The 24459-nt window shown below is 58.3% G+C and overlaps 1 protein-coding gene and 1 long non-coding RNA gene across 23 annotated transcripts in view; one reads left to right on the top strand and one right to left on the bottom strand.

Moving 5' to 3' along the window:
- Positions 1 to 12541, bottom strand: part of ADGRB2 (adhesion G protein-coupled receptor B2) — a 36042-nt gene extending 23501 nt beyond the window's left edge. For 15 of the 19 annotated variants that reach the window (XM_077898736.1, XM_077898741.1, XM_077898738.1 and 12 more), the window contains exons 1-2: positions 12384 to 12541; positions 4816 to 5632 (exon numbers count right to left, since the gene is read on the bottom strand). In XM_077898736.1, the coding sequence (XP_077754862.1) occupies positions 4816 to 5617 (802 nt within the window). In that variant the 5' untranslated portion in view covers positions 5618 to 5632; positions 12384 to 12541. Of the gene's footprint in view, positions 1 to 4815; positions 5633 to 12175; positions 12315 to 12383 lie in introns of those variants that run through there. The other 4 variants (XM_077898753.1, XM_077898754.1, XM_077898752.1 and 1 more) reach the window with 3 other exon arrangements.
- On the top strand, positions 9678 to 22788 carry LOC144314518 (uncharacterized). 4 transcript variants are annotated; one of them, XR_013380416.1, is made up of 4 exons: positions 9678 to 9975; positions 16881 to 19440; positions 21594 to 21829; positions 22444 to 22787. It is a non-coding gene; the product is annotated as an uncharacterized LOC144314518 (long non-coding RNA). The 4 variants fall into 4 exon arrangements; XR_013380417.1 differs by lacking the exon at positions 9678 to 9975 and adding an exon at positions 12710 to 12865; XR_013380415.1 differs by lacking the exon at positions 9678 to 9975 and adding an exon at positions 12928 to 13064 and having other exon boundaries at positions 21594 to 21906; positions 22444 to 22788.
- Positions 22789 to 24459: the final 1671 nt, after the last annotated feature.

The following is a 24459-nucleotide window of genomic DNA, read 5'->3' as shown; positions in this document are numbered from 1 at the left end:
TCATGGACTAAGGCAGTTCCCCCTTCCAAGTCTCTCTTAATCAGGACGACTTCCTGCCAATCTGCCTGGGGTAGTCTAGTTTGTGCCTGCCCTGATGTAATTAATAGGATCCCTTCCCCTGCTTTAAAACCTCAAAAATGGGATCCCTGGGTGGCGCAGCGGTTTGGCGCCTGCCTTTGGCCCAGGGCGCGATCCTGGAGATCCAGGATCGAATCCCACATCAGGCTCCCGGTGCATGGAGCCTGCTTCTCCCTCTGCCTATGTCTCTGCCTCTCTCTCTCTCTCTCTGTGACTATCATAAATGAATAAAAAATAAATAAATAAATAAAATAAAACCTCAAAAATGTCCCCGTTTAGATGATAAATTATATGGTTGCTCTACTTTTTTTAATCCTTCCAAATGCATGCAAGATAAAGTCTCTGTACCGTCTGAGCCTTAACACATCCCCAGCACGTGCTCATTTCTCTAACAAACTGAGAGGAGAGACGAGCATCTAGCTAGAATTTACTAATGTCGTTTTGTTTTCACTATGGTTGTCTCTCCTGTTATTTTCTATTTCAAATAACTGATACTCTTTTTCCATTTATGATATGAAATTTCTTCCAAATATATCAAATTTCAGAAGCGGTTCAATTAAAAAAAAATTTCATGGGCTAATGAATTCTTATTTAATCCTCAAAACCCAACTCAGAATCACCTTCTTTAGATTGCCTCCCCACCCCTTCGTGTTAAAATCCCCTCCTCTTCCTCCTCCCTCGACATCTGACACATTTAATGCCCACTGCATTAAAATTATGACAACATGCAACAATTTATTAGGGATTTAGCACCTGCCAGGCACCGTGCTAAGTACTGACCCATATTCTCTTGCTTAATCTTCCTATTACTCTATGAATAGCTCTAGCAGCCCCATTTTACAGGTGATAAAGTGGAGGTGAAGGAATTTTCCCATAGTCACACAGCTAGTCAGTGGTGGGGTTGGGAACTGAACCCAGGGCTGGGCGACATTGGCCTGTGGCCTTGACCACTGTACACTAGTGGTCACCCTCACCCATCAGAGGGCAGAAGGTGTGTCTAGTTCACCTTGGGGTTCATTTACCCAGAGCCGACCCAAGGCCTGGCACAAACTCCACTCCAATAGACATGAAGATGTGTGTGAGGGGTGGCCTGGGACTCTGTGCTGCTGAGATGTCTCAGGAATCTGGGCCCAACTCCCCATCCTGTGATGGAGCACACAGAGCTCCAGCAGCCCGGATCTGGGTTGGAAGGACCTTCTAGGAAATGTATCACCCTCCCACTCCCGCCCTGAGAGAAGCCTGGCCTCCCCAATGTCTGAGCACCCCCCGCCCCCCTGCAAGCAGGTAAGGCTGCACTTCCAGCAGACAAGACTGGTGAAAAGAGGACAGCAGGGCCTGAGTGCTGGGAGGAGAGAGACCAATCAAGGACTAGGTTGGGAAAGTAGTACTAGTTTCCTAGAAGAAAATAGGGTTTGAGCAGCACTGAGAAGAATGGGAAGTTCTGGATAACTAAGGGCAAAGGGCATTCCAGGTGAGAGGGACAGCCCAAGCAAAGGCAGGGGTTCGGGGGCCAGTGAGGAGCCCCAGTCAAGGGCAGGACAGAATCAGAGGGAAGGTTGAATAGCGGGTGCGGCTGGGTCTGGGATGGGGCCAGAATGCCAGGCTCAAGAGTCTGGGCCACTATGGGGAGTATGGGGGCTGGATCAGGGAAGTGAGGCCCCCGTAGGGCAGCCCCCCATCCAAGTCACACAGCCGCAGTGGCAGAGTGGGGATCTGAACTCTTGCCTCAGGAACGGAGCCTGGAGGATGGGAGGTGGGTTAGCGGCAACCAGCCAAGGATGGGACAGTGTCTCTGAGGAGGCTGGGCGGTGTGGGAGAGGACGGGGAGGCTTGCCAGAGCGAAAGCCACCTTCCCCCGGGTGTCACTCTGCGCAGCCATCCCTCCTGGCCAGTGCCTCATCGGGACTGGAGGGTCAGTGGGCAGGAACTGCAGGGTGGCAGCCACTACCTCTTCCACCCGTTTCCTGCCCCGGCCTCGGCCAGCATCCGCTGAGCTCCTTCCTGCCTGCCTTCTCTTTCTTCCTCTCTCCCCACTTAACAGATTGCGGCAGCAAGATGGCACAAATTTATGGCTCAACTCACCAAAAATAACAAGAGATCTATCAAAGGCAGTTTGCGTGAAATTAACAGGCGCCTGTACCCTCTTGTCAAATGCACTCGGCTCTGAGGCAGGCCCAGGCACTCCGCTCCGGCACTGCCCAGCAGCTCCCGGCCTCATGGCTCTTCCAGTATCGACCCAGCCCCGCTCCACCTGGCCTTGCCATTCATCCTACTCAGGGCATCCCAGGGAAGGGAAGCATCGCTCCCCTGCTGTGCCACCTGGCAGAGGGGGGCTGGCACGAGGGGCTTACTCTTCCCCTTCTCCACCGATCTTATTCTCAATCTGGCATTTCCACGTGTGAACCGGTTCTCCTGTAGCTGGTACATGTGTCCAGCCAGCCCAGTGGGGAGGGGGTGGTGCTGCCACCAGGCACAAAGTGCCCTGAGCCCTGATGATGGCCTGGCCCTCAGACGCCCCTTGCCACATACAAGAGACTGAGCCATATGTCCATTGTCTCTTGCCCCTAAGAGATTGGGCAGAGGGAAGAGATGGCAGAGAGGAAAAGTGCCTTGCCTGCCAGGGGAGAGGAAGGAAATCTGGGCACCAGTGTGCTGTGCAAGCCCACTTAGGATGACTGATGCCATATCACCCCCTGCAATGCCCCACGAGGGCCCTCCCTGCAGGCAGCCCCATGGAGCAGCCTGAAAACACGCCAAGCAGGACAAGGGGCATGAGCAGAGGTCAGGCGTGGAACAGCTGGGAGCCTGGGGCTCCCTGCTCAGAGATGATACCAGGCCTCATGCCCAGGCACAGTCAGCATCCAATCTCCACCCATCCTCAGTCCCAGGGGCCCCTGCAGAGGCTATGATGATGATGGGGACCCTCGTGGCCTTCCCATCACCAGCCCTCTCTGACCCCCAAAGACACCCTGACTACCAATCAACTCCTGCTTCCGGCTTCCACCAAGCCCAGCTGGCTGCTCCTGGCTCTGTGCTCCACATGGCAGCCTGCCCAGATGGTGCCCGCCCATGAGGGCAGAGCCTTCCTTCGTCCACTGCGGACCACTGGGCCGATGGACCACAGGGAAAGCCAGACAAAAGAGCCTGCCCTCTGCTGAGCACAATGGGGGAGGCCCCCACAGAGTGATAGGCAGTGGCCGCCAGGCAGGAAGAGCCAATAAACCTCCTGATATACGCCTGGCGCTCTCCGCCGATGTTCGACAAAGAAGTGAAATTCAATTTCTTCCTGCAGGCACTAAATCCCAGGCCAGCCTCCAGGGCCCGTAACCTGCCCACGGCCTGGCTGTCACTCGGACGGCTTCATCGACCAATGTTAAGGGCCAAACTGCCAGGTGGAGAGGCTAGAGCAAGGCCACTGGGCACTTGCCATGGATAGGCATGGTGCCAGGTGTCTCCTGGGGGAGGCTGAGGAGCCCCTCCCCTCCCCCACTGCATTGGGAGACGCCACTGTCATGACAACTAGCCCCTCTAATTGATTCAGAGATATCTCCCCATTTTACAGATGAGGAAACTGATGCCAACAAAATGGGATCCGCTCAAGGGAACGGTCAAAGGCAGTGCCCAACTCGAGGGCTCTGGCCTCCAAAGCAGGGGTGGGGAAAGGTCATACTCCAATACTCCTAGCGGCCCTCACACAAAAACCCCTTGTCTCCCTGTAAATACTCTCAGGCAGATCTAGATTCCTCTTGCGACTTCCATCCCTGCATGACATCCTCATGATGGTAGGCCAACACCTGTTACCACAAATAAAGAAACTGAGGCCCAGAGAGGGAAGGGAACTCCCTTTTAGTAGCAGAGCTGGGGACTGTATCCTGGATCTGCCTCCCTCCCAGCCCACTCCCTGCCAAGCCCCCTGGCCAGTCACCGGCCCACACACAGGATCCAGATGAGGGACTGCAAGAAGGAGGGTAGGCAGAGGGTGGCTGTGGTGAGGGAGCTGGGGTGGGAGCAAGAGCAGGCAGGACTCAAGGGCTCGCGGAGCTTTTGCCCAGTCAGCAGGAAGCTCTAGCAGCTGGCAGCTTCGGTCTCAGAAGACAGGGGCCCAGAGGGGGAGACAGGGGATGCTGGGAGCTGAGCCAGCCCAGCCCTCCAAGGCAGCCTCGAAGCCCGGGCCTCTTCACCCAGGCACATTCTTCTGCACCTCCCTCTGCCCTGACCCTGGGGCCACTGCCAAAAATCACTGACCCATGTGGACAGGAACACATCCCTGCTCCTGTCTACTCTCCAGCCTCCAGGCAAACTTGTCAACTTGCAGTGCCAGAACCTGCCACAATCACTCCCAGCTTGGGGCCTTTGTTTGCACTGTTCCCTCTGCCTGGAATGCCCTCATCACTTCTTTGGCTTGGCTGGCTTCCACTTGTCCTTCAGATCTCGGCTCCTGTATCGCTTCCTTCAGGAAGTCTTCCTTGATTGCCCAAGGTGGGGAGTCCTCTCCCTGGGTTCGCCACACTGCACTGTCTGGTCTCTGTCCCCCACTACCCCACCAAGACTACAAACCCCTCAAGAGGAAGGTCTAACCCAGATCCACTTCAGGGACCCCAACATCGGGACAGAGCTGGAGATGGAGGGGTTGGGGGCAAAGGACCACACGAATGGCCTGAGGATCTGCCAAGACTCTTGGGCACCCTCAGAGCCCCCTGGACACACCCACCCCACCAGGGCCCTGCCCAGACTCACCATATCTCATCTCAGTCGTAAACAGGTCATTGCTGCTCCCTGAATGCAAATCGGCCTCAGCAGGTGGGGCCGGGCCCCCAGGCACCAGGGCATTGGACAGAGTGTGGGCAGCAGGAGGGCCTGGAGGCGTGGTGGTGGCGGGACCAGCCCCCGCCTCCCCGGGGCAGCTGCAGCCCGGCTGGGCGAAGCCACAGGCCCTGCCGGCAGCGCGGCCGCACTCTTCGCTCCAGCGGCAGAGCACGCCACAGGTGAACTGGCTGGAGTTGTTGTTGTTGATGAGCAAGACCTCGACGAAGCGGAAGGCCAGGGCGGCCGGCGCCAGCAGGCGCGGGGCCTCTGAGGGCTCTGCCGACAGGCACAGCTGCACGAAGTTCTTGTCGAAGTGCAGGAAGGTGAAGGGGCCCGAGCCGCCGCACAGTTCCAGCCCCGCCGCTGCCGCCTCCTCCTCCTCCTCTGGCCGCCCTGCCTCTGCCTCGGCCTGGGCCCCCGCCTCCTCTGGGCTAGGCCGCAGGCAGGTGAAGTTGACCAGGTAGTGGTCCAGGGGCAGCAGACGGGGGGCAAAGTGAGTGCACACCTGCTCCTGGCGGTTGAAGCGCAGGTAGAGGGAGTACTTGGTGGGGTCAGGGTTCTCCAGGGTCCAGGAGCAGCCTGAGGCGATGGTGGGAAAGAGGTCCTGCAGTGAAAAGGCCCCGTAGAGCACGCCCGAGGCCAGGGCGGAGCAGGCGCTGGGGGCAGGGTCGAAGGCGGCGGCCAGGCGCAGGGACAGAATCACAGATAGTAAGAGGGGACAGGCTGGGGTCATCCTATGTCCCTTGCCCTGCGGAGAGAGACGGTGGTCAGCAGTCCCGGGCACTGTGAGCAGGGGCTCTAAGTCTCCTGTTACTCGCTGCAGGGAGTGGGCCTCGTGTTAAGACTCTGAAGTCCCCCACGCCCACCTGTGTGATCTTAGACAAACTCGGAGCCTCAGTCACCTCACCTGTAAGATGAAGGCACGGAAGAGAGCCTGACTCTGTGAGCCCGTGAGAAACATCAGCTGTCATGTCTGTCACCCTCTGATTCCTCGGTGGGTCCCACCAGCCACAGGCACCAGGCCTGACACGTGGATCTAGCCTCATCCCCGCCACCTAGCTTGAATGCTCCAGAACCTTTGCCCTAAGTCGCAGTGTATCGTGATCAGCTGTGAGGCGTGTCACGCGTAATCCAGCGGTAATTGTCAAAGGAGCAATGTTTGACAACGATTTGCTTTTTTATAAATCAGAGCAATTCAAGGTTATTCCCAGAACAATGTCATTCTCACTCGCTTGCTTTACTGAGTGGGCGAGAAAGGGGAGGAGTTACCACCGGTGTGCCAGGGACTGCGCACAACCTGATCCATGCCCCTGGAGGGCGTCGCAAGTATGAACGTCATGTGTTATCACGGCTGTGGAAATGGGGAGTGGGAGGCATCTGCAAAATGGGTGCAGTATTGCCCTTAATCCCTCTTCCCTTCCTGCCACAGGGTTACCATCCAAGGCCTGGCTTGCAGCCTGCTACCCGTAGTGAGGCCACCAAGCCAGCTCACAGCCCTTGCCCGAAAGTCCCTAGCCCCAGTCACCACCTCTATCCCCGGCTCTCTCCCCAGGGCTAGCTCACTCATCTCAGGAGTCTTTAAGCTCCTAGGAGCGGAGCCCAGAGTTCACTGATGTCTCCCTCCCTGCAAAGTGCTGCCCTAAAGCCGAACTCCCAGCAGGTGTGAATGTACTCCGGGTGTGGGCAACAGCGAGGACCTCTTGGCCATACCCTGACAGCCACACAGGGCGGTCAGGCCCAAGGGGACAAAAGCTGCCCTCCCACCCACCAGGCCAGGACAGAGACACTGCCCACCCTAGCTGCCCAGAGAGCAGAGCCTGGCACCTGCTTCCAGCCCTGCCCCCGAGGTGATCCACACTGCCTCTCTCCTCCGTGGCGACAGCACAGCTCACAGCACTGAATGGGCCCCTAGAGCCTGGCTGCTCCACATTAGAGGAGAAAAGATGAGGCTCCGAAAGGGGAGGCAACCTGCTCAAGATCACACAAGAGTAGTCCAGCTGGGACTGGAACCCAGGACCTGAGGCCTCAGCCTGGGGTTCCCTCTTATCCACCAATCGCCTCTTGCTCTGTCCCCTTCCCTTGCCCAGGCTTCAGGACAGATGGACAAGCCATTAGCTCTGGGAACTGAATCACAGAGAGGATAATTCACAGGTGTGGCTGGATTTTCCAAGACCCAGAGGCTCCCCAGGCACAGATTTCCCCTTGGCTTTTCAGGAGCCTCAACAGTGGCTGGAGGGGTTGGGTTGGGGTGGGAGGGCAGGAATTAGAACCCCAGAATTCCAATCCCTGTACAGCTTCCATGGAACTCCTCACTGCCCCAGATCCCACACTTGCCCCTCCCCAGCCATAGTGGTAAGGGGGGTTGGGGGGGGACAAGCTCCAGGCAGGTTCATTGACTGGGAAGGAGCCACCCCACCATCCTCTGAGACCTGTCTGGAGTTATTCAGCAGAAGTCAGAACAAGCTGTGTCTCCCTTGCTCCCACCAGAACTGAAAAACAGGACACAAGACCCCTGGCCTTCCCTGCTCCATATCATGCCTGTCCCAAACTGTTCAGCCCGCCCAGCCTGCTGCGGCACCAGGGAAGCCAGTAGCTGATGATGAGTGACATCCAATCCCCCCGCTGCCCCCAATTATTTTTAAGCAGGCTGCAAAATTCAGGCCATAGCTGCAGCTCAGCAGAGGGGAGGTGGGGGCTCATTATAACTGGTCTTGCCTCCCCCACTTAGAGCAGGGTGGGGAATCTACATACACACACACAGAGGCTTGAACATCACTGTGCTGTGCAGGCATGCACACAAAAGCACATATGCACAGACACACGCGAAGACAGGTGTCACCAGCATTCTATATGTGAACAGACACACATGTACAAACACACACACATAGATGAGTGAAGCCGCAGATGTGTGAATTCACATGCACACAAGGGTTTAGGCTCTCACATGGACAAGGTGTAAAGAGCCAGCCAGACACTTGTACACATGCAGAGATGCAAATGTACTCTCGTGTGAACACACACAGGTTCTTTGAGACTTAGCATATGACAGCTAAGTGTCAGGCAGGATCTGACTTACTGTTCCTTCCTTTGTGTGCTCCTGACGCTGGGAGCTCAGAACACCCCTTCCAACCCCACCTCCTGGGCCTAGGCTGCTCCCTCCTCCGTAGCCCCGACCCATCAAGAAGCGCTAAGTCCAGATTCCCAGAGCCACAGCCTGGCTTCTGTACCTCTTTAGAGCCACCTCTAAATCCTGCCCAAGCCCCCTCCTGCACTCAATCTCCTTCAGACACTCCCTTCACACCAATTCGGGAATTTCACCCTGGGTATGTATGACCCTGGTGGTTCCTGCTGGGACATAGACCTTTTGGGGGGAGGGCCTTTTATATATATATATGTATATATCATTCCCCCACCCACAAAATAAGGCAAAAAGCTCGATTCCAAGCTAAGTCAGAGAGAGACTCTCCTGGGAGGGGGCCTGGAAGGATCCTAACCTCACAGGCGGCCCAGGTGGTTATTAGCCATGATCACCCTCCCTGAGCCTCAGGCTCCCGGGCTGTGGAATAGAGACCATGATCCCTGCTCTCAGGACTGCTCCTATCTCTTCATTCAGCCTCCCAGTGAGTTCCGCGCACCAAGCCTGGTGCAGGCGGAGCAGAGCACGCACATGGTCCCTTCCCCTCCTTCCCTCCTTCCCAGAACCTCACAGACTCTCCCGATTTCCCGCTGAGGTCCACCGCTATCTCTGGGAAGGCCCTTTGGGCTGAACCCTGGAAATGTCTCTGCCACCTCCAAGCCCAGTAAAGCTCACAAACATGCACCAGAGCTGGAGAGGATAGGTATGGAGCTCAGCTCTGAGGAAGAACTTCCTGGGTCGCGAGGTTAATGGAGAGGATAATCTAAAGGCCTCCTCCCTCAGGACTTCAATGGGCTGAGATGGGTGAGCTGCGGGTTGGCCTAATCCCAGTCTCAGAGATCCCCCCGACTCCCACACCCACCAGCAGACCTGAGAATCCCACCCTATGCCCAAGCACACGGAGACCCCGTTCCTCCCAGACCCTGCAGGCCTGCCGGCCCCGGACTCCCCTCCTGCACTGAGGAGGGAATCGGAGGCTTTTGCAGCAGCTGGCAGGGACAAGACGGGGAGACGGAGGGGGCACCTCAGGGCTCGGGCTGGGTCTCCGGGATCCCGGGGATCGAGCCCCTTGCGCCCCGCGGGCTGGGAGCAGCGGCGCGGGTGGCGGAGCGCGGGGAGCCGGGGCCGCGGGCGGGGGAGGGGCGGCGGTGGGGGAGGGGGCGCGGCGGTGCGCACGTCGGTCGCGTTTATCCACCTGGCAGCTCCAATTCGCCCGCCCGTCACTCACCCTCCGCCTCCCCGGCGCTCGCTGCGGGGCCCAGCCCGGGCCGACACGCGGGCGGGGACCCCCACCCGGGGCCTTCGGGTCCCCTGCCCTTGCACTGGCCGGGTGGCCCGGTCCCCAAGGACCCCTCCCCCGGAGCTCTGGTACCCAGGAGGGTGCACACCTCCATCCAGCTCCTGGAGCTGGTGGGCAGGACCGAGGCAGGGGGCTCCCCCACCCCGAGGGCGGCCCCGCCTTCTCCACCTGGCAGAGAGGGCCGCTCCTCTTCCAGCTCAGGGGTCTTCCGGCCCGGGGAAGCCCCCCACCTCCACCACGAGGAGGTAGACTTGGGGGGCGGGGGCGGGGCCGCGAGGGCGGCGGGGGAGGGGGCGGTGACTCAGCCGCCCTCCGCCCGCCTCCCCGGAACTTTGCAGCAGCTGGAGCCGTTGCTACAGGAACCGAAAGCTTTTGTTCCCCAATGTCAGGGCTGCCCGGCAGACTGGAGGCTGGGAGGCTGCCACTCCCCGGTGGGACCCAGGCCCAGCCACCCTGCCCAGAGGACTTCCAGCAGCAGAACGCCACACATTCGAGCCCTCTCTCTCCCCCTTACCCACCCTTCACCAAGCCAATCCCGGCAGAGCCAGGTTTCTTCAAACTCTTGGGGCCCTTAGGCGGGGGCGCCCCCTAACTCTGACCTGGAGCACTAACTGTCCTGGAAAGTTCCTGATGGCGTCTGACCTCCTGGGGAGAGGTAAGAGGTTCCTCTGTGCACCATGTGCTCCTCTGTGGCTGATTTCCTACCTCGGGCCCCTTTTTCAGGCAAGCCTACCTTTGGGCACCTTGACTTGGGTTTCTTCCCTGCATTGATCTTACCTGCCCAGCCTCTGTACTTGAACCAGGACCTCAGAGACCTTGGCCTGGTTTTCACTGATGCCCCTCTGGCCAGAGCTGATCCCAGAGCAGTCCAGGGGCATGATGAAGGATGGGTGAGGGAGGGGAGAGGCTGACAGTCACAGGCTCCCTCGACCCACTCTGGTTGCTGAAGGTGGTGTCTGGCTTTATTATCCTGGGGGGTTAGGGTGAAGTCACTAAAACCCATTCTGTACTTCTCCTCTGGGAATAGGAATAGCTGGGAGAGGGGCCTGACCTTGGCCTTGAAGACAAACAGCCCAATAAACCAATCACTGTTGAGCGTTACTAGGTGCCAAACACCTAACAATCTAATTTCATTCTCCCAGCAACAATATGAGGCATTTTATCCTGACCTATTTTAGAGAGGGCCAACTGAGGCTCAGAAAGGTTATGTAGCCTGCCAGGTCACACAGCTTTTGAACCCAGCTCATCTAACCAGAAGCTACTACTTACTCAGCTCCATTACCTGGGTGTTGGGAGGGAGAGAAGAGGGCAGAGACCAGCTGGGACCTCACTTTGGGTTACAGAAATGCCTACCACATACACCCACCCCAGGCTAGACCTATGCCTTTCTGAAGAGTGATGGGGGAGGGGAGTCAGAAGAGGAAGAAGAGGGGGAAACTCTGTCCATCTCAGTCCAGGGAAGACCTTCCCCAAGCCTCACCACCACCGCCATCAGGGCACACCCTGTACAGAGTCCACACTGACCCCTGTGGCAGCAAAAGGGGGGCACTCCCCAGGTGCCTGCTGTCCCAGGGCCAGGTGGACTCCCCCATCGCCTATGCCATGCCCAGACCAGATGAGCCCACCTTTGCCCCCATACCCCACCTAGTGGAAACTGCCATAGGGTAGACAGAGGCTCCCTGAGGACACCTGCCCAAGCCCAAACAAACCCATCCAGACCACCTCAAATCCAGGGACTAGTCCTGTAGGTCTATCCCTGATAGCTCAAAGGGCTCCCGAATAACTGCTGGGATGAGCCCTCCACCCCACCCCACCCCACCCTGCGCTATCCCCAGAGCATATGGCCCGACAACCAGGACTGTTCCCCCGCGGCTAGCACGAGGGGGCACCCGGCCTCGCCCGCCAGCCTCCTCTTCCCCAGGGACTTCCCAGCGCCAGTCCCGCAGCCGCCGCTGCTGCTCTGGCTGCGGAAACCCGGGGTTACCCGCGGGAGGAAAAGGGGCGGCGGGTCCAGAGCTGCGGGCAGGGGGCGCCAGAGGACGCCCAGGGGCCCGGCCGGCAGCTGGCAAGGCGGGCAGGCGGGCAGTATCTCCGGCCCGGGAGCCCCTCCCCCCGCGGGCACCAGACCCTTCGCCCGCTCTGCACCGGCCGCGGCGCAGAGGACTTCCCTCGGACCGAGCTGACTGCGGGAGTGGCCTCCAACTTCACAACCTACAACCCCCCCCCCGCCCCCGCCCCATCATGCCAGCCCCGGGGCTGCGGGAGGGTGCGTTTGGTGCCCGGCTCTATGCCCCAGGGGTGGGAAGAGAAGGATGGGGGATGGACAGACTCCGACCAAAGATGGACACGGGAGCCAGGGATGCAGGGCCGGTGGAGATCCTGGCCCAAGAGGAGGGGGCTCGAAGCCGACCCGGGGGACCCGGCCCCAAGTCCAGGCTGAGGGGGAGGAGACTTGCAGCAGAGATTCGCGAGGGATAGGGAGACTCCAGGCAGATATGGGGGAGGATGCATCGGGACAGAAATAAGAAGGGAAGCATGGTCGCGGTACTGGCGCGGGGAAAGGCAGGAACTAGGGGCAGACGTGGATGGGGACAGGAAGGACTCCAGGCAGAGATGAAGTGGAGGGGAGGAGCAGGGTCCGGCATCCAGACGAGGAGGGGGGATACAGGGGGAAGGCACAGTCGAGCTGCAGGTTGGAGAAAGGGGCTCTAATCAAGGTGGGGGGCGCACTGCCAGGATCCAGGCTAAGAGAGGAAGAGACTCGAGACAGTAATGGGGGTAAGGTCTGGGTCAGGATTGTGGGGGAGGGCTTTAGCAGAAATGGGGAAAGGGAAGTGGATGATCAAGGGACTCACCAGCGATGAAAGGGGCCTCGGCCCCAGGCTTGGAAGTTCCCAAAGAGATGGGAGTGGGTAGATGCTGAAAGAACTCAGTTCGGGAGAGGGAGGATTCAACAGAGACGGGCTGGGGGAGCGCCCCGAGTCCGGGCCGGTGCGGAAACTCGGGACCGCGCCGGGAGGGCTCGGTGCGGGGCCGGGTCGAGGTCTGGGACCGAGCACTCACCTGGGCGCCGTCAGCAGCAGGAGCGGGGGCCGGCGCTGGCGGAGGCAGCCACGGGGCGCAAGTTTGCCATCCCTAAGGCGGGGGCCTGGCCGGGCGCGGGGCGGCTCGCGGCAGCGGCGCCGAGGGGCCGAGGCTCCCGCTCCGCGGAGCGGCGGGTGCAGAAAAGGCGCCGCGGAGCAGCGCGGGGCGGGCGGGCGCCGGGCCGGGCGCGGGCTCCTGCCGCCGCCTCCTCGCCGCGCCGCCCCCCCGCTCCCCGCTCCCCCGCCCCGAGCACCGCCCGCGCCGCGCGCCGCCTCCTATTCGCGGGCGGCGGCCGCAGCCCCAGGCTCCAAAAGCCGGCGCCGCATCCTCGGTCTCCGAGCGCCGCCGCCACCACTGCCGCCACTGCCGCCGCCGCCGCCGCCGCCGCCGCCGCCAACCCCGGTTCCTCCGGCCGCTCCGGCCGCTGCCCGCAGCGCGCGCCGGGCCGAGTGACGGCCGAGGTGGGACGCGGCGCCTGCGCGGGCTGGGCCCGGGAGGGGGCGCGCGCCAGGCCGGGCGCGAGGAGCCGCGGGAGAAGGGGCGGGGGGCGGGGGCGACGCGCGCCGCCTCCTGTTAAAGGGGGAGCAGCGCCAGCCGAGCCAAGCGCACCCTCCTCCTCCCCGCCCTGGGCCCCAGGCGCCGGCGCGGGAGAAGCCCCGGGTAAGCCCCCGCCCCGCCCGCGGCCTCCTGGACCGCAGGATGCGGCGATCCGCGACGCCCCTTCAGCGATACCCCAGGCCGGAGGCGGCCCGCCCAGCCAGGGTCTCCGGGGCCCCCGCGGGGGGGGGGGGGGGCTGAAACACTTGCCCCACCCTCCCCCGTATGCATTGCAAATTGCATATCCCTGTGCATGCAGGTGCCACTCCCGTGCGCTGAACTTTGCATATGCTTATGCACACAGGTGCCCTGTGGGTGCACTGCAATGTTGCCTGGCTCTGTGCATGCAATTGCTACATACAGACACGATGTGTTAACATGTGTTCAGGTCCTGAATGTCTGTTGGCTGTTCCTGTGGGTAGACACGCTATGTGTGTGCAAGCTTACAAGTGCCACATATGTGCTGAGTGCTGTGGGTCAGTTGTTTGTAGGAGCCACATATGTACACTGCAGTGTGGTATGTTTGATGCATACTCTACTGTAAACTGCAATGTTGCATGTCCCTAGGCACGGGGATGCTACACGTGTGCAGTGTGTTACATGTTTTCCTGAGTGCCTATCTATTCCCACAAGTGCCTTTTCCTGTGCCAGGGGCGCCCCCATGTTGCATCTGTTTGCGTAGAAGCAGCCGGAATGTACGGACCTGCCCCCTCCCCAGCCTGGCACAGTGCGGTTGGGTGGGGCCAGAGCCCACATGGTGAAGGTGGTTCCCAGGGAGATGCCTATGGCTCAGGGCCCTGGTCCGGTGGTTTTGTGGCCTGGGCATGTTGCCACCAGGAAGGTGGGCAGACCAGGGACACACCACTTCAGCCAAAGACAAGTAGGTTAATCAGATGGTTCTGGTCAGAGGAAGAGCCAGCAGGGGGCAGCTTTGCAGTGAAGGTTGGGATGGTTTCAGGAACCCTACTTTTTGAAGGTTCTCTGGCCAGGAGGGGGCTGAGCCTGGGAAGCAAAGAAGTCCCCAGTCCACCCAATCCCAATCCCACCTCTCCACTGAAGCTCCTTGAGTTGGGTCACCCTGGAGACTAGGGCAGAATGAAAAGGCTTCACATCCCCCCAGGGACAGTACCAGGAAGATGTAGAAAAGCCCCCTGTTCACTCCCTCTGTCTCCCCTTTGCTCCAGCAGTCTTGGTGACATTTGTTGTGAATGATTGTGAGAGATTATCGACTTTAATGGAAGGAGGTAATAAGGGGCGATGAAGGAATCTCGCCCGTCACCTTAAGGGAATTTATGAGGCTGTATGAGGCAGGGAGGAGGGCTGGCACCTTTCCTTTCCCAGCGGGAGCCCGAGAAGGACTGTGCTTTACGCCTAGTACTGGCAGGCAGGGCTCCTGGGTTCTTGCTGGGTACTCTCAAACACACCCTAGGTGTCTGGGTTTGGAGGCTCAGCTGCGACTGTGAAAGCCAAGGCAGGCCTTGCCATCTATAGAGGGTGTCAAGAGCCACCCCAACAGCAGTGGAAGATCCTAAGCCTCCTTACTTGGGCAATGCAAAGGGCAGTGGGGGTTGCTGGAGTTCAGGCCTTAAGGAGGTAGACAAAGGTGGGGAGAGTGGTCAGGACAGGAGGTGCACTCAAGGATATAAGGACAGGTCCTCCCTCAGAAGCTTCCAGGACCCTATACTCCAGAGCTCCAGCCCATTCCAATCCCATAGGGAGCCTGCCTCCCTCTTTATGAATATTCATTAAATTAGCATACTAGAGACCCAGAGCCCAGAGAAACCCAGGCAGGTCCCTCGCAGATGTAGTAATGCAGCTGGATCCCTGAGGCCCTCCCGTTCCCCCCAGGATCCAGCTGGGTGCAGGGATAATGGGAGGGGCTGGCTCTGGAGAGACAGCAGCGTTCTGTCTGTTTCTGTGTTCCTTGGTAGCCCTCTGGCTTCTCAACCCCATTCTTTCAGCCACAAAAGTACAGGGAAATATAGCTCTGGGGAATACAGGTGGTCAGAGAGAGTGAGGGACTGACAAGGATGGTACTGCCTACCTGGGGACTCACAGGGCAGGGTGGCAGGTCAGCAAGGCAGCAAGGGCTGCAGGAGCAGTGTGGAGAGCACAGACCTCCCCGGGGTTATGCGGGAGCAGGCTCGATTAGGGCCAACCTCGGGAAGGCTCTCCCGGAGGTGCCTCCTCGCATCAGGGCTTCCCCACCTCCTTTCCCAAGAGCCCCTGCCCTTCCAGACTCACTCTGGTGATAATGCCGCCCGGGAGGACTTGGAGTAATTACAAATCGTTTCCATATTCAAATCCAGCTGGTTGAAGAGAAATTACTTCTCTGACAGCCCAGGCGGGGGTGGGAAGAACAAGTCTAAGCCCCAGGAGGGGCCTCTAGGGAGCTGAGGGCAAGGGTAGGGGCCCTGGTCAGAGCTTGAGCACAGAGGGTTTAGGCGGAAGGAAGGGATACCTCCCACCCACCCCTCCCCCTGAAACACAAAGACTGGGTAAAGGACGATTGATCCCAGCCCTTTAGTCCCACTTGGAGCTCTGTCTGGAACCTCTGATGGGATGTTGGGGACCAATGCCACAAGGGCAACTAGAAGTCAGGCTCTCTACCATGCTTTCACACTGTATCCCTAGGTGACCTTGAGAAAATCCCTCCGGCTTCCTGGGCCTCTATTTCCTTACCTGTGAAATGGTATAAATGATCTCACCAGGGCTCCAAGGAGATAAGGGATGTGGATGTGGATTAGCGAGAGCTACATTCCTGAAAGGGGCCTTTTTAAATAATTGCTTTATTACCAATTAATTCGTATTTTGGTTAACAATAACAACCACCAGTGGTCCATTCTGGAGGCAGCACAGCCCTCAGTGGGGCAGTTCAGGGCAGGATAGTGGGTCTACCAGGAGCACAACCCTGGCCTCACCCGCCTGGCCTCAGCCCTGCCTCCCACTGGGCCAGCCACTGCTATGCTTCATTGCCCTTTAAACAGATGAGAAAATGTTCTTCTCTTCCCAATGATTTATTTGGCCCAGAGCCTGGTCAGGTTTCCTCCCAGCCGGTGGGACCTAGGAGTGTCCCTCCCTCAGCCCCTACCCTCCAATGACACTCAGCCAAGTAGGTACCCATGGCAACCCAAAGCTCTGAATACCAAGGTCCCCTTTTAATCCCCCAGCCCCACCCCAGATACCTATCAGGAGCTCATAACATGTCCCCAGAGACACTCAAATCCACATGGATCCCTTCTATCAGGGTCTGTCCCAGAGCTCGTGTGACAAACACCTTACTGCTCTGGATGTCAGGGATCCTGGAGAGGTATCCTGGAAGAGGTGGACTGGCCCTCCCTGCCTGTGGGAAGTCCTGCATGTCTAACTTCATCCATCCTGCTGTAGATGCCAAATGGATTAGGAGCCTGGGGCAGCCTAGGCTGGGTGTTTGTCATTTTCTTGGTGCTGTAGATCAAGGAGAGGAGGGAAGATTCTTTGTTCTCTAGCCAAATCCTCCCAGAAGGTTAGGGCCTGGTTTGTATGCAGCTCTCTAAGCAGTGCCTGCGTTCTCAGGCCCCTGGGGCAGAGGGCAGAGAAGACCTTTAGGGACTAGGTGATCCTCACACGCACCTTACTCCGGAGGGTGTACGCAAGATCCTGCCACCTAGAGGGTGCCTTCACTTACCCATATATATTTTTTTAAGATATATTTATTTATTTATTCATAAGAGACACAGAGAGGCAGAGAGAGAAGCAGGCTCCATTCAGGGAGCCGGATGTGGGACTCGATCCCGCAAGCCCGGGATCACGCCCTGAGCCAAAGGCAGGGACTAAACCTCTGCGCGCCACCCAGGGATCCCCTCAACTAATATTTATGGAGTGTTTACTGTGTTCTAGGTGCTGGGATCCAGGCCATCATCAAATTCTGTTGCTTCTACCTCCTAGAATATCCTACATCTATTCTTCACGTGCCCACTGCCAACGTGGGAGTCCAAGCCACCATCATCTGGTGCCGGGACCTCCTATCTTGAATCTCCATGCTCCCCCTTCTGCCTCCCTGCCCCAATCCATTCTCCTGGAGCCCACTGAGCCATCTCTTTAACATGCAAATCAGAGACCCTCTTCTTAAACCCTCTAGTGGCTTCCTGCTGCACTTAGCACCAGGAACTTCCTAGCCCGGCAGAATCTGGCCCCTACCAGCCTCTCCAGAGCCATTTCCACTGCCCTCATCTTCACCCCACCCCCTCACAATATTGGAGTAACACAAGTCTTCTTGAAAAAGTCCAAATCCTTCTTCCCCCAGCACTTGCCCCAGCTCACCAGGAAGGACTCAGTGCCAACATCACCTCTTCTAGAAGACCTCCCCAGATTACACTTCTAAAGCAGCCCTACCCACCCATCCCTAGTCGCTCCAAACCATGGCCTTGCGTTTCCATCACAGTATCATTACTTGAAAATATGTTGTGTATTTACACACGTGTCATCCGTTCCCCCTGCTGGACAATGAGTCCTGGGAAGGCAGAGACCTTGTGCATCCAGTCACAGTTGGATCTCCTGGCACAAAGCATTATGCCAGGTATGTGATAGGTATTTGTCAAGGGAATGAATGGCCCAAGGGCAAGTGAAGACCCTGCCCGCACAGAGCTTCCAGTCTGTGATTCTTGATCCACGTTTGTCCAATAAAGCCGTGCTTCACAGTTTCCCATGTGATGACCTAGAAAGGACATCTCCCTCTATCTCTCACTGGTTGTGTGACCTTGGACAGGTCATGTATACTCTTCAAGCCTCAGTTTTCTCTTCTGTAAAATGGAAATAATGATCCCAACCTAGCAGAGCTGATGTGAGTCACAAAAGATAATAAAGCTGAAGGCCTCCCATAGGGCCAGACCCAGGGAGGTGTCCTCTGCAGGAATGTGGCCCCATCTTGAGACTTACTAAGGGCTGCAGCTGTTCCAGGCTCTGGGGACATGGACATGATTCAGAATGGGGCTCTGCCCTTGAGGCCTTCCAGCACTCCCTCCTTCCCACCCAGGGAGAGAGGAGGTCTCATCTGCCGAGATCACTGCTGTGAAGGAAGCCACCCGAGTGGCCGGGACACTGTGAGTGTGTGATCCCTGCAGAGAAACTGAGTCCAAATCGCCTTCTCTATAGCACTTCCTCTCCTCATTTGGAAGCCCTCTTCCTTTTTAGCCTTTCTTGTCTGTGTAAACACACACGCACACACACACATGGATGCATGTACCAGTGAATCCATGTCCACACACTTACACAGTCACTGGCCCACAGACATACACTTGCCTGGGAAGCACAGGTGCATAAATAACCACACACACACACACACACACACACACAGACACATACACAATCCCAGGACACAACCCTCCTCCATTTTCTGGCCCAGGGGGGACCTGTCTGGCTCATCCATCAGTCTTGTCCCCTCTCGCTCTAGGTGGAGGTTAGACATGACCCCTCCAGGCTGACAGGAGGCAGTCTAGGCTTTACCCCCTGGTAAATTCTCCTTGAGACCTAATTCCACCCTCCCATACTGCAGGCCTTAAGGACAAGGAGCCCTGGCAACCACTCGGGACACCCAGAAATGATAGCACCATCCCCTATAGCCACACCCCCCAGGCTGCTGGACATGCAGAGGGTGAAGGTGCCTGAGGAGAGCTGCTCCCACCCTCCTGCCCAGGTGGAAAGGGAAGGGGAATCCCTCAGGGAGGGTCTGGGACACTTGGCAGGCACCGGGCACACCAGCAGTAGGGGGCCAGTGTGTTCCCACCATCTGGGATGCCCCATGTTCTCTCCCCTGGGCTCTGTGCCACCTGGATCCAGCTGGACTGGGCTTGTGCCAAGCAGGACACATTGAGCATAGCAGGCAAGGGTGGGGGCAACCTAGAGGTCTAGCGGGACCAGCTCATCCTGTTGAGCCCCTCTGTGGGCTTGACCCAGTGCCAGCTGCTTTTAACTTATTGTCACAACAAACCCTTACACTGGTGTGGTCACCCCCATTTCCCAGATGAGGAACATGGCTTAGAAGGAGGCAGAGAGAACCAGAGCCCCCTTCATTCAGAAAGGCCCTGCCTTAGTCTTGCCTCTCCCTTGTCCCCCCTATGTCCCCCAAAGGACCGACCAAGCACTGACTGTGGAAAACAATTTATTTTAGGATTAGAGCTGATCTTCCAGAGAGAACCAGCTCCCTCAGGGTAAGAGATCTGAAGGGGTCTGACTCCCAGGGCCTGACTTCTGTAGGGAAAGACTGAAGCAGGATGCCTGGATTTGGGGGAGGCAACCAGAGTTGCTGGGGGTGCCAGGAAGGACCTCCCAGAAGACCACTGACATGTACACACCTCCCTGGCAGGCACAGCCACACTCCTCGCTGACACACCCCAGGAGGACATCCCTTTCTCTAGAATCATACACCACCTCATGCTGGCAGTAAAGCAGTCACTACTTGGTGAGAGGGTGGGCCTTCAAGCTCACTGCCAAACCTGGCACAACTCTGATCTCTAGGGGTCCCAGACTTGGGGGCAAGGCCTACGGATGGGGCAGGGGGTGGAGGGAGAAGGCTCTGAGTGTTGTGGTTGGAGGGGAGAGGCCCTGGGGTGCATCGCCAGCCGGTGTTCTGCATGTCAGAGTAGGAGTGAGTGGGGCTGAGCTCGGGTACACGTGTGGGTGGTTGTGTGCGTCAATGCGTGGGGGGAGAGTCTGTGTGTATGTATATGGTGTGCCTGTGCGCAGGTTTTGTATGTGTCTGCCTAGGCCTTGTACGTCAGAAGCCTGGGCCTGGCTTTGGGATCTCTGCTGTGTGTGTGTGTGTGTGTGTATGTGTCTGTCTTTGTATGCAGGGTGCGCAGTGTTTCATGCATAATTTTTCTATTTGTGTATACGTATGGCATATAATGCATACAGCCATGTGATGCTGCGGTCTGTGTATCTGCTCAGTGTCTAGGTGAATGTGGGGTGTGTTGACGGGGCCGGGTTAAGTTGTTGGAGTTTGTGTGCAACCAGTATGTGGTGTTTCTTTGTATTTCATGCTCAAGCCTGTGTGTGTGTGTGTGTGTGTATGTGGGGGAAGTGTTTTCAGGCCCGTGTCTGTGCCTTTTGGTGGGGTATGAGTCAGGGCATATGGCATTTGCAGGTCTGTGTGTGACTGTATCTCCGTGTGGCAGTGTTTGGTAGGTGTCTGTGCCAGCCTGTGGTGTGTTTCCCTGTGTGTGTGTGCGCGGGGGTTTGCTGGCAGGCCTTCAAGTGGGGAGGGGGGCGGCATTGTGTATAATGCTGTGTTTGTTGTGTGTGACTGTGGGTGGTTGTGGCCCCGGGTGTCCTCTGTATGTGCCTGGATGAGGCTGTGGGTTTGTGCGCAGGGTATGTCTGCAGATCTGTAGGGATGACATTGTTATTCTTGTCTTTGGGCACTTTTTAAGCTAATGCCTCCCAGGAAGCCCCCTCCTCCCCAAGGCTGAGACCTCTGGCCGGCTCTCCCTCCCAGCCACCTTGGCCGGCGCGGCACTTGCCTTGCGGGGAGAGGGAGGGGGGTGGGGGAACCCAGAAACTGGCGGCCGCGGGTCAAGGTCGAATGGCAGGAGGCGCAGGGGCTCCTCCTCCTAGGGCGCCCCGCACCCTCCCTCTCTCACAAAGGGCCCTCCCGGCGAGGCCGCCCGTGCGCCCCTCGCTCGGCCCAGGTCTCCCCCGAAATGAATTTTAATTTCCGCTCCGGGCCGCGGGCCGGAATGAGGCTGGAGCCGGGGGCGGCGGGCGCGGGCGCGGGGCGCGCGGAGCTGAGGACGAGCGCGGATTTGAATTTCAAAGGCGGCTGCGGCCCGAGCGCGTCTGCGTGGGGCGACTGTGCGGCGCTGGTGTGTCCGCCCAGGCGCGCCTGCGTGCGCCGCGTGTGTCCGAGTGAGCGTGCTTTGCGAGTGTGCCTGAGGGGCGCGTGCGAGCCCCGCGTGGGCTGCGAGTGCCGGCGAGCCCGCGGTCGGGGGCTCGAGGCCGCGGGGACGGCCACGGCGGCGTGTCTGGGCGCGCTGGCGGGCAGGCGCCGGCGGCGGCGAGGGCTGTATTTTTAGACCGAGCCTGCACCACCGTCCGCGCGCGTGTGCGTGTGCGCGTGTGTGTGTGTCGGTGCTCCAGGCCCTGCGTGTGGCTGCGAGTGTGGCCGCGCGTTTGGGCGCTCGTGTCTGTGTCACTGCGTGGACGCCCGCAGGGGTGTGAGGGTGTGTCCGCGTGTCTGCGCCCACGTGTGGATGCGCATTTGCACCCGAGTCCGCGTGGGCGTCTGTCTGCAGGCACGGGGGTCCGTGTGAGCGTGCCCCGCCCCAGCCCCTGCGCGAGCCTGCGAGCGTGTCCGTGCGTCCGAGTGCCCGGGGTCTGTGTCACTGTGTCTCCCAGCGCTGGCTGGCGCGGGCGTCTGCGCGACTGTGCGGGGCTGGGGGTGGGGCAGCGGGGAGCAGGGTGGGGGAGCCAGGGCGCCCCCCACCGCCACTCTCCGCCCGCTCCCCCGCTCCCCGACCCGCGGGAGCGCAATGGGCTCTCGGGAGGCAAAGGCCGGAGAGGAGGGGCGGCTACCCCGGGGGCGGAGCGGCGGTTCAAGGCTGTCGCTCTCCCAAGGCGCGGGGGCAGCTCCGCCGTTGCAGACGAACGGCGATCGTCACCGCCCTGTGGCTGCACTGGAGGTTGAAGCCAGACACCAGGAAGGACCGCCAACCGCCCGCCCCAGGCCACGGCCATCTCCTAACAGGAGACTCGCACTCATGAACCCTAATTCAGACACAGCGGGGCACACTCCCGGGCACACCTAACACACACAGGAGTGTGGGCCAGGCTGCTGTCACCTGGATCAAGGGGTAAGGCACGCCCCTGATGCACGCCCAGGAATCCGCGCACGTGAGCAAGTGCCCACGCACACACAGGGGAGACACAGGTGAACAAACTCACCCCTCTCTGGGTCTTGGACCTGGGTCTTGGGGTGAAGAGGGCTGTAGCTCAGAAGTCCTAGGGAAGAGGGGCAGCCTGAGTCACTTCATGTCCCCTTTACTCTGTCAGGCCCTGGGTTGGATTCTGACAGGGATGGCTCAGCCTACATCACTCCTTCCAGAAGTTGGGGTGGGGGTGGGGGGTGGGCATAAAGACCTCAAATCCAGTTATTCCTGGTCATTCTCATGAGGAGCCATCCCACAGCCAGAGGCAGGTAAGAGCCAGGGGCTGCCTTCTCATGGGAGGTCTCCCAGCGTCCTGGCTAGAACAGGTGGGTGGGTAGGGGGGCTGCTGTCAGGAGGACCAGAGGACAACAAGGAACTAGGGATGGGATGATGGTTTCAGGTCCTCCTCTTCTGTGGAGAATTTTGAGAAGGGGTAGAGGCTGACTCCTGTCAGTAAGGCTCAGCAAGGGGCCTAGCACCAAGAAGCTGCTCCAAAAATACTATTAACTGAGGCTTTTTTTTTTTTTTTTTTTTTAAAGGAGGGGCACCTAGATGGCTCAGTTGGTTAAGCATCTGCCTTCAGCTCAGGTCATGGTCCCAGGGGCCTGGAATGGAGCCCCTCATCAGGCTCCCTGCTCAGTGGGGAGTCTGCTTCTCCCTCTCCTTCTGTTTCTCCCCTCTGCTCCTGCTCTCTTTCAAATAAATAAATAAAATCTTTAAAAAAAAAGAAAGAAAGAAATGAGTCAGAGAATGTAGAGGCCCACCTAAGGGCCGAGGGAGCCGTACAGAGGCATAAATAGTATATCCAGGCTCTCTGCATGGCTGTGTGTGTGTGTGTGTGTGTTTATGTCTGGGGGGAGGACACAGGAAGCTGAAGGTTAGCCTGGAAACACATCACTGTGGGCCTTGTAAGCTAAACCAGAGGTCGCTTTTATTCTGAAAGCAAGAGTTTTATGGAGGGTTTTAGAGAGGAATCATAGTCAAGTTTGCTTAAGGAGAAACAGCTGGGCACCTGGACGGTGGATTTGAGGAAGCCAGGATTGGAGAAGAGGACCAGTGAGAGGCTCATTCATTCATTCATTTATTCATTCAGCAAATATTTATTGAGTGCTTACTAAAAGTGTCTGGCACTGGGGCGCCTGGCTGGCTCAGTCGGTGAAGCATGTGACTCTTGATCTCAGGGCCGTGAGTTCAATTGGGCGTGGAGCCTACTTAAAAAAATAAATAAATAAAACTGTCTGGCACAAAGGGTGGTGAAATGGATAGAATCTAGAACTTCAAGGAATTTCTAGAACCTGACCACATAACGGCTGAGCTTATGAGCAGTTTACCTTCTGGTGGGGGAGGGGAGGCAGATGCAAAAGCACAAATACATAGACTGTTAGTGTTGATAAGAACAAAGAAGGAAAATAGTGTTGGGTAGGGAGGCAAGGGGGTTAGAGGAGAACAGGAGGCGAGTTTAGGCGAGGTGGTCAGGAAAGGTGTCTCTGAGAAGGTACCATCTGAGCAGAGACCCGAAGGAGGTGAGGGATACTTATAGGAAGAGCAGTCCCTATAGGGGTAATTGTAAGTGCAAAGGTCCTGAGGGGGAGGGCGCCACTTATTCACAAGGGGAAAGACTTAGGGGAAATCCATGATTTCTATTTTGGACATGCTGCATTGAGGTGCCTTCAGGACATCCAGGGACAGGGACCAGGAAACAGGAGAGATGTGGGGAAAGATAGAGATTAGGGAGAATGGAAGCCCAAGCACTGCTGCAGTAGGAGAGATTAAGGATAGACCACAGGCAGGGAGCAGCCCAAGGTGTGAGAGTTGGTTTGAGGGAGAATGGCTGCTAGGGATGGGGAGCAGGGATGGGGACCATGTGACAAAAATGGCACACCCCCCCCAAGATGGTCCTGGTACTAGCTTCCCCTCCTCTCCTGCCCTGGGGCCACAGTCTCTCCCCACTTGCCAATCCACCCTCCTGCCTGGGAAGGAGTCATTGGGATTGACTCTCCCAGCCAGGATGCTGGGAGACCTCCCATGAGAAGGCAGCCCCTGGCTCTTACCTGCCTCTGGCTGTGGGATGGCTCCTCATGAGAATGACCAACAACTTTGAGGTTGTTGACAGGAGCCCCTTTCTTTTTTTTTTTTTTTTTTTTTTTTTTTATGATAGTCACAGAGAGAGAGAGAGAGAGAGGCAGAGACACAGGCAGAAGGAGAAGCAGGCTCCATGCACCGGGAGCCCGATGTGGGACTCGATCCTGGGTCTCCAGGATCGCGCCCCGGGCCAAAGGCAGGCCCTAAACCACTGCGCCACCCAGGGATCCCCACAGGAGCCCCTTTCAACGAGGAAGTCCCCTGGGCCCCCTCCGCCACCATCCTGGCCAGTAGAGCCAACCTGTCCACCCATAGTGCTTCTAAGGGTGACTTGATGGATCCTCAAGTCACTCTGCAGCCCCCTCAGCAGGAATCAGCCCCGGGGAGCAGCAGAACCTGGGATGAGAGTCCACAGGGCCACAGATTTCCCAGGGGGCCCCTGAGCCTCCGCGTCCCCCTGTGTTGGGATTGGG

This window comes from Canis aureus, chromosome 5 (genome assembly GCF_053574225.1).
Source record: "Canis aureus isolate CA01 chromosome 5, VMU_Caureus_v.1.0, whole genome shotgun sequence".
Lineage (NCBI taxonomy): Eukaryota > Metazoa > Chordata > Mammalia > Carnivora > Canidae > Canis > Canis aureus.
This window is presented reverse-complemented; position numbering and strand designations above follow the sequence as displayed.